General features: G+C 37.8%; 1 protein-coding gene across 1 annotated transcript in view; it reads right to left on the minus strand.

Annotated features, from left to right (window-relative positions):
* Positions 1-5,574, minus strand: part of akap12b (A kinase (PRKA) anchor protein 12b) — a 42,334-nt gene extending 36,760 nt beyond the window's left edge. Inside the window, 1 exon segment of the mRNA XM_020925233.2 lies at positions 5,259-5,574. Coding sequence (XP_020780892.2) covers positions 5,259-5,393 — 135 coding nt within the window. The 5' untranslated portion in view covers positions 5,394-5,574.
* Positions 5,575-9,783: the final 4,209 nt, after the last annotated feature.

The raw sequence follows: 9,783 nt of genomic DNA on the forward strand, positions 1-9,783 counted from the left end.
CAACTCCACTATCAATGGCCTCTCTGTCCTTCTGCCTCCCTGTGTCTCGGTCCTAAACAGCATAATATAACTCGCTCATTATAGAGGAACGCAGCACATGATGTTACACAAGATCATTGGAGTCACCTGCCGAAGCTATTGTAACTGTAGATATCAAACATGTGAGCAAAGACCACTGCAGATGCTATTGTTTTGAGGAAAGAAGTGTCAAGGAATAGGAATAGGCTTTGGAGAGTGTGCTTAATCCAATTTTAATCCATAGTTTCAAAAATATTATCTTGAGGCTTTTTAATTTAGGCCTGCTACTTTTTTAAAGATTTTTTTAAGAGATATATTTTTATGTATGTTTTATTATTTCCTACAGTTGTGTTTTGTTTCATTCACACATGTATATATTGTTGTATACAGTTACCATATCTCCACCATATTCATACCCCCTTTAGATTGACAGAGCTTCCTGTTTGAAAAGGATGCTTGAACTCTGCTGTCACTAAGATGCAGCACATGATTAGATACTGCAATGTTTGGTGTGACATGTGTAGGTGCTGGTGCTAGTGATGTGTGAATTATAAATACTACTATTAATACAAATAATGGAACAATAACCGAAATATCGTGATATCGTATTGTCAGAAGTCTCAAAATAATATCGTGGTTTGTCACAATATATCAAATTACAAGTTCCTTTGCTTAAATGTATTGTTTTATAGTAGCAGCATCTTATAGACATAGGGAACTACATATCCCATGATTCATTTCAGTGCAAACAACATGAAGAAATATCTTTTTTACTTGAATTCTTGGGATTATGACAGAAATAATTCACACCAAAATCTTGTTAAGGTATTTTAAAAGCAAAAAAAGTGTCCTATCTACAATTATATTAGCCTCTCTAAAATATCGTATTGTCATAATATCATACCGAGAGATTTGGATATCGTGACATCCCTCCAAATAATATATGTATCACTTCAACACAACAAATACAAAACATTAAGAAAGTGTTTTGTTGTTCTGGTGGTATTGAAATGACATAATTCAGAATACTTGTATGCCTGCACTTATAGTTTTCATTATAAAACCATTGTACAAACAAGTAAAAACGTTTATTTGGCTAACAAAAAAAATTGTGAACATGCTACTTTCCTTTTAGAAGGCATTGAAAAGCCTTTGGTTCTGTTCTGTTATAATCCAAATCCAAATTATAAGAAAGCGCTTAATAACAGTTATTTTCTTCACGTAGGAAGAACTGAAATGGAGCAGAGGATCATGGTCTATGTAGTTGTCTTTAATGCTGCACCAAAACAATGAATACTGATATTATTGTGAGACTTTGGAAGATATTTTGTTTATACTGAATGTAGATCTGTATTTAATTTTAGAATTTGTATTTTTCAGCAAAGTTGACAGCCTTCTATAGACGAAGTGAATGACATGGGAACTGTACACTCTAAACACAAGATCTGTAGTAAAAAGCAGTCCTCCATAAACCTTCAATACACCTTTCTTCTCTAATATTACCTTCACATGTGTCATTGTAGATAGTAGACACGTTTTGGCCACTGTCCCAAGAATGGTACAATTGGTACTTGTAGGAGATCATTAAACCTGCGAAACAACATGGTGCTGTCAACGTATTTCCGTTTGTTCCTCCGTCATTATCTCTCAACATAAGTTTAGGACCAGCTGAGAAATGCATTCCGTATTAATCTACATGCGCCTGTGTCCATTATCCCAACATGTAGCAACAGTGTGTAAACAGTGGCTGACTATATATTACACAAGTTAAATCATACAGTGGGTGATGGATAGCTCTGTGACAGCTGCGCCAATATGCAAAAATTCTGGAAATCCCCCAAGTGCCCTCAGCTAAAAAAAGTGTCAAACTACATAACATGTTAGAACCGTGTAGTGGATAGATATTCACATGTAAGAAAAGTTCAAAATAACAGATAACACAGGTCGGATAATGTTAAATTAAAGATGGGGTACTTGGCTTTATTCTGAGCAGGATTGTCAAGATTAATTGTTAACTGTGATTATACATGACTCTGCCAAGATTCACACATACTGTACATAGTCACAAGTTTAGTTGGAGAAAAAAAAAAACACACTAACCACACAATCATCAGTCTATAGGTCAGGGGACGAAGACGTGGCTGGTTAGGATTCGGAACAAATGCCCGGAAAATGATAGAGGAGATGTTTAAGATTAGATGAAAGGCTAAGATTTTAGCTACTAATTCCAGTGTACTGAAATAATAAACATGGATATTAATCTGATGATGCTGATTGCACATGAGGCGTTGGGGAGTGGAGAGGCATGTGGGGCGTTACTGTTAATGTGGTTGATGGAGAAACGAGGAAATCATTCGGATAACTGTATATTTTTCAGAGCTAAAATCAAATCAATATATATCATCAAATATACAGAACATACAGAACTACTACTTTAAGCACTAATCTGCTGCTAAAATATGCTACAGTTCTTTTTCAAGGTGGACTGTAAAACTTTTATTAATTTATAACTATAGTTGCAGTAATGCCAATAAAGATAAACGCAGCAGTGGTAGCAATGGGCAAGCAAATTAAAAGCATTTTGTATCTGAGCAAATCAATACTACATAAACTACATTAAAGTCAATAAAAAGTGAAGGTAAGTGGCTATACTGGCTTAGTGTTATAATAGATCTAAGGAGTTGCTTGAAATCTGCGTATAGCACATTTCTGGAGGTTAAATGTAAATATTTCAATGTGTCATATCACATCTGTCATTTACAGTTATACAGTTACAACGTCATGGCTAAAAGCGAAATGTCATCAACTTAAACCCATACGAATGATTTAGGACAAATTAATGCTAATCAGACTTCATATTCAAACGTGGGGAAACCTATTGCCAGCTGGAGAGATACCCAGGAGGCTTCATCAAAAAAGCAGAGACTCAAGAAGATGCAAAATGCACAGTACAGCCTGTAAAACAAAAGCCATATCCAATGATAAAATACACTTTTAAACCAACTGCCATCCCAGTATCAAACTAATATAAATCAGTTCAATTTAACTTACCTAAAGCTTGTAACTCTGAGTTCCACCTCCACTTTGTTCTCAAATCTATCATGAATGTGTCAGCACTTTTTGCTGAGGAGGTTTTCTTTTTCTCTGTTTTTTCAGTGGATGTTTTGTCTAACCAAATTAAGATGCAGACAGTGCTGCACTATGCACTTTCCTTGCAAATACCATTATCTGGTATTATAAGGTGATATTGATGTGTGGTTCTCAGTTGGATGCACAGACAATACAAGTGGCGAGCATGTTACTTATGTTGGTAATTTGCTGTGTTTTTATGTTTTTTTTAACTGTATGACCTTTTAGGTTTGATTAGACCTCCAGTAGTTTAACCTATTTAGTTATTATTTTATCCTGGTACTTAACAGTTTTAATCTATAGTAACCTCTGAATTGGTGTAGCCCTTGTTTATTGCACTATTATCTTTACTTATTCACTAGTTGTTTTTTCACTTGAAATACTTTCTCCTATGTTACAAGTGTTCAACTCTCCAAAATGTGCACGGTATGTTCTAAAATTATATCAGTTATCCTTCAAACTAAAACTTCAAACTAGTCTTTTCTGGGGTTTTGACCTGCACAACGACCTCTTGGCAGAAAACATCACTTGTTGACCCCTGTGATAATAAAAGAGTCTATAAAAGATGGACAGGTGCTGTGGAGCAGGTGGCTGAGACAGTGTCTGTTGGTGGGCGGGACAGCTGTGTTCATTTGCACCACAGTGACACAGTGACACATAAGTAAGAGCTGCACTGGACAAAAATATAAAAAAAATATGTAGAAAACAAGAGGTTGTATTTGTGTATAAAGGCCTGAATGTTCATTTAAAAGTATTACATAATTAGCAAGTTAATCACAAGAGGTCCCTGTAGAATGAAAGACATATGTAAAATTATATATAAGTAACTCAAATTGAAATATAAGTAATTTCCAGTTTGACTATTTAAAATGTATATTAGTCATATTATTGTTCTGCCCAAGCTATCTGACTACATGCATAAACTTTATACTTTTGCATATACTACATCAGATATGATTAATTTTGTAAAATAAGATAATTTGTAGTATTTAATATAACATAACTCTGCACTTCTGCACAGTCAAAAGTCATAAGAACTTATTATTATTACTGAGTAATAACATGTGATACTGTGTTATGTTCATGTCTATTCCATGCATAAAAAGCCAAATTATTAACCAATTCCATGCTTACATAAGAGTCAGGAAGGGCATCTGGTGGATGTAGCTCAGTATGCAAATTATCACTGAACCAAGTTGGCCACCTGTCTTTCTCCAAAACAAAAGAGGAGTGACTTTGATCCTCTGGAGTGCGGCGCTTGTTTAATAAAGTGTTAATGTGCACCTGTGCTGTGTGCAAACTGCTGCCGTTGAGGAGATAACCATCACACTGAATTGAGTCTTTATAGGTTTCTAACATGCCGTGACATTGTGCACAACTACCCCGGGCCTCCTATTAAACTGTAAGCAATGTATAGTAAAGGTTAAAATCATGATAGACTGGAAAAGGGCTGGTGTTGTAGTCTATTGTGTTAACTGAGAAAAACAAATCTATTGAGTCATTTTAATTTACATTTCGCCTAGTCATTGTGGTAGCCTGCACTAAAATGTTTCTACCAATCCTAATAACGATAGTGCATGACTTGCCTTGGCTACTTTATTATTTTAACAATAAATCATAGTCCTACAACTCTGAGAAGACTGACTGTATTAGTGCACAAATATCACAAAAACCTGCTCTTGAACTTACCTGAAAAACTAAACTGAACATGTAGTCCAGAACTACTGGGAGATAAGATGGCAAAAGTGTAATCAAAATGCAAAAGAAGACAAAAGAAAATTTTTAAAACAAACTAGTATAGCTACTTAAATATTGTGTGAAGCAAGTTTTAAAATAGACTGATTGATAGCGCCATAACGCGCTGGCTCAGGTGCTGTTGTTGTGTGAAGGGCAGACAGCACAAATGGGGCAGTGAGCTCATTTTATTACTGCGGGACTGCAGACTACAGAAGAGCCCCTGTGCTGAACTGTACTGGATTACTCAGCATAAACACGGCGTGGGGCGCACATGGAGGCTACCGCTGCACCAATTCACTGCAGCTGTTTTTGCATGGACTAAAATTGGCGCTTTTGGGCTAATTTTAGAGCGTCCCGTGCGGGCTGAACTGTACCTTGTTGTCCAGGGCACTCTCCTCTCCCGCTTGCACCTTCACCACCTCCTCTTCTTCGCCCGGGGCAGTGGCTGTAGCTGATGCATCCTCCGCTTGGCTTTTCTCGTCCCGCTGCACTGAGCTCTCGGCCCCCATCGCAGTTCGTGATCACCTCTCCAAAAAACAAACCCAAATCAAATGAAAAGCACAAAAAAAGCGCGTGCGTCCCAAAGGAGTTTTAGGTAGTTGCACAGTTAAGCTGCAGCTCCGCCCCCGCGATAGTTCGGTTTGGAGGGATGCAGAGCGAGCAGGACCAGAAAAAGTCTCCCAAACAGGACGCCCCCCAACCCGCCAATACCTCTCCGCGCTGCTCGGTCACATGGGTCCCGGTGCGCGGTGATGACACGCCCTGCAGCATCACATCATAACTCCCGGGAGACAGGAGGAGGAGGAGGAGGAGGAGGAGGAAGAGTGGGCCTGTGGGGTGCACGGTAACGAGGAGATAGGGGACAAGGTGAGGAGAGAGGAGACGAACGAGGAGGAAGAAGAGGATGGGACACCTGTGGCGGTAGCATTAACCTACCAAGCATGGTTTGGTTGTATGAATTGATTAAGGAAGGTAAAATATGGGTGGAAAACGTAATATTTTATTTTATTTTTTATTTCTTAAACATTATAACTATAGCAGCTTGGAAATAACTACACTTAAAGCCTCCCTCATATTATTTTCTCATATTATATTTCCCATATTAAGTTTCCTCTGGAGTTGTGTTTTGTTTCATTCATACAAACCCTGCGTATTTAGGATTAATTCTTCTGAAAACACTCTGTTCCACCTTTTGATGTCATGTGGTAATTCAGTGAGTGCTTCACTGTGTTTTTAATGCAAATTCACTAGAATCATTTGGATGATTTCAGTGCTGGTATTGCCAATTTCCACTGAACAAAAGTTTAAAGTTAGCTGTAGAGATGTAGACAGACTAATGATAAAGGATGTGGGATTATGTTTTTGATGAGGTTACAACATTCTAACATGGTTTAAAGCTCACAGTAATCACAGTAATAATACATTTTGTTTAATATAGAACCTTAGACTCTACTTCATATTAAAGAAATAAACTACATTGAATAAAAGAAAAAAAGGGATGGATTAAACATAATAAGACTCTTAAAATGCTTTGTGGTTCATCAAACATCCATGAAGACAGAGGGTTAACTGTTAATGGTGGGTTTTCATGTGGCATTTTGTTTGGAATTTTAAACCAGACAAATTACAGGTCACAGGTTCAAGGTCAAGTTCATACATGTAAACCAGTGCATCCAGTCATGATCCTCCTAACACATGTGGGGTGAGGGTCTTTTATCTATGCAAAAAAAGGCTTTAAAAATCTCATCCAATTGATATGGGCTTTGGGAGAATATACTCTACTACAATTAAATTTTTTTTAAATCTAAGTTATAAAAATAGTTTATAGTAATTCAATTGTATTCCTGTTTTGCGTCACTGCTGAATGAGGTTAAGGTATTACATAAAAAGGGTCCTTTCTCGAGACCATTAGGAGCCACTCTTCATTATCTAAAGCAACAGCAACTCACTTTAGGATGTGAAAGTGCCACAGCCACAGTTCACCCTTTCATCTGCTGCCTCTATGTCACACTCAACACCATTATTTCTATTGGATTAATATTTAATTCAATCAATTACTAATGAATATTATCGGCTTAAACCATCAAAGTCAATATTGTCAAAACACAAAAGCGCATTGTTGTGCCTATACACAACAACACAGAGTACTAAACAATTAAGCTCAGCAAAAAATCAAGAATTTAAGTGTGTGGTGATCTCCTTTTACTGCACAATATCAGCTTTCGTTGGACATGAATGGCAGGGTGGCTAAGAGGCTAGCACTCTTGTCTCATAGCAAGAAGATTCAATTCCTGGGCTGAGTTTTCATGCTTCTCCCCTGTGTCTGGGTGGGTTTCCTCCGAGCACTCCGGTTTCCCCTCATCAAAACATGCACAATAAGTAAAATTCTCCAGCTAAAGTAGTCCTGACCAAGCCTAACCCAAGATGTGGAGAGGTGTACCTTAACCCTAAGATTTGTTGATTGAGTTAAACCATCTACACTCCCCTTTGCCTGTTCTGTCAAAGCTAATGGCTGGCTAATCACTCTACGCAAAACACAAACATTCAAGGGTGTATCAGACAATGTGTTCTCTATGTTTCTGTGGTGCAAACGATCTTAGTGGGTTGGCATTATGATAAATACACAGTACAGACTTTTGAGGGTCCCTTTCTTTAACCCCCACTAGTCCAACTGAACTGAAAATATTCATGTCAGAACTGAGTTTAAGAAAAATGTACAGTCCCCCAAATAACACTCTTTGGAGTTGTCAAGGGCTTCTAGGAATGTTTTTCCCCATAAGATAACAGGCAGTCCATCTGACACAGGGTGACAAACAGTGTGAATGACCTTGACACATATCAGTTGAAAGTGTGGGAGTTTGGGACTGAGGAGAGAGAAAGAAAAACAAAAATGGTTAGAAAATATATATATTATACAGTTTAAACACCACGCAATGATTTTAACCAATACAATATTTCATCTGAATGATCACTGGGCACAGTGTGCACAGCAACATAGAAATACATCCACCTGAATAAAGCTATACACAGTACAGTAAATATAACCTATATTTTGTTGTGGGTATATGACTCAGTGTGTTTTCTACTATTTGCTTCTTCCATAAATTAGAGTCGATCTGTTCACAACACTTCACTTTGTAAGCAGCCCTGCATGAGTGTATAAGATTTATTGTGTAATGTTTACCTATGTCAAGGAGAGGAAATACTGGTCTGTGAAGAAGTCCTCATCCACCTTAAGTGCATGAAGCCCATCTCTTTTTCCAGAAGCAGACATGGTGGGACCTGTCCTTGGTACTGAAATAAACATATCAATTAAAGACCTTGCACTACAATACAATTATTTTTCTCTGTGTTAAAGTACAGGTTTATCTTTGCCATTGCAACAAAACAGACCTGTTCACTTTTTCACTGAGCCCACCACCATGGACAGGGGGGATTTTCCAGTGCATTATAACGCAATGACAAGCACGTTGGGCCTCAGATCTGTCAACATTTCCACTCCACACACACTCACACACACATAGTAAATAAGCTGTGTACTGTATTTAAGGCCCAGATCCTGTTGGTAGATGTACAATAACAGAGTGAGCAGGTGAGGAATGCCAGCTATGAGAAGGACCCACATGTGTGCACATGCATGTTAGCTGTATGTAAGTTAAACACTGTGTAATGATGACAGACACTGCTGCTGTACCCCAGGGAGTTGTGGAGGGGGCAACACCAGTCAAAAAGATAGACATATTTTTAAAAACAGAGGAGTGGAAGCAAAACATAGGTTTCATCATATAGTAAAATGTAAAAGTTAAGCCGTTGTAAATGCAAAATGTAATTATATTCCCTAGTTGCAGTCACAGCTTATTCTTTTTTCTATGCAACCAGAATCTTAAAGGTGCACAGCGTAACATTTCTAGTGGAGGGTCCACCACCTGCTTGTCTCCGTGTAAATATCATTGCTTTGTCTCGAATTTTCCACAGCATAGATTAAACCTGCTATAAGTGAAACAAGCAATTTACAGCACGCTACATTACGATTCAGATCTTTGGAGAGTTGCCCTATTCACAGAAGGAATTACTGTATTTTTGAGCAACAGAAACACTTGTTATTAATAAATGCTAGGTGTATATATTTTTTAATGTCATACCATGGAACATTCCAGGGAAAGTAATAACATCTCCATGGAGGCAAGCAGATGGCAGACCGCCCACCTGAAAAGTTGTGCAGTGCACCTTAAAGCAGTATTTTCTCAGTCTGATTCATCAGTCAGTTTCATAGAAACCATCTGACCTCGCAGCATTAGGATTCGTTCGCTTGACGGTAGGGGGATACTTTTTTTCATTTAACCAATCGCTGCTATTTGGCCATGATGTATGTAATGCACCACTAACTACTACTTTGTACTAACTAATGTATTAAGCTTTTCCCAAAATCCATTAGGAAGAAGGGCAATAATGTCTTTCCCCTTGATAAAATTCACCAAACATTCTCTTTGTTCTGGCTTTAAATCCTTGATCTCGGGAATCGTTGCCAACACAGAATATATAGTTCTTTGCTGATTGGCTGGTGCCCGAACTCACACTTCAAGGGTTTTTGCGAGCCGTCTAGTGTATTCCAATGTCTGACCTAGTCGCTGGAGAGAAATGAAATTGAGCGGAGGCACTAGGTGGTGCCAGCCTGGCTAGTATTTTCTGGCATTTTGTGTTAATTCTTTGGCTTGCATTAAAAAAAAGAAAAGAAAAAAAAGCTCTCTGTTAACACATTAACAGTTTTTGTTGATATTGGGAATATAGATAACACTGTATGATTGTGATTTCATATTTAGTTTACCTCATAACAAAAACAGGGACAATTCAGCTTGAAGAGGACTGAGATAAGGTAGAGACAGGTACTGTACACTGTTT

The sequence above is a fragment of the Boleophthalmus pectinirostris genome, unplaced genomic scaffold (assembly GCF_026225935.1).
Source record: "Boleophthalmus pectinirostris isolate CB_2022bp ecotype Guang Dong unplaced genomic scaffold, ASM2622593v1 HiC_scaffold_13, whole genome shotgun sequence".
Lineage (NCBI taxonomy): Eukaryota > Metazoa > Chordata > Actinopteri > Gobiiformes > Gobiidae > Boleophthalmus > Boleophthalmus pectinirostris.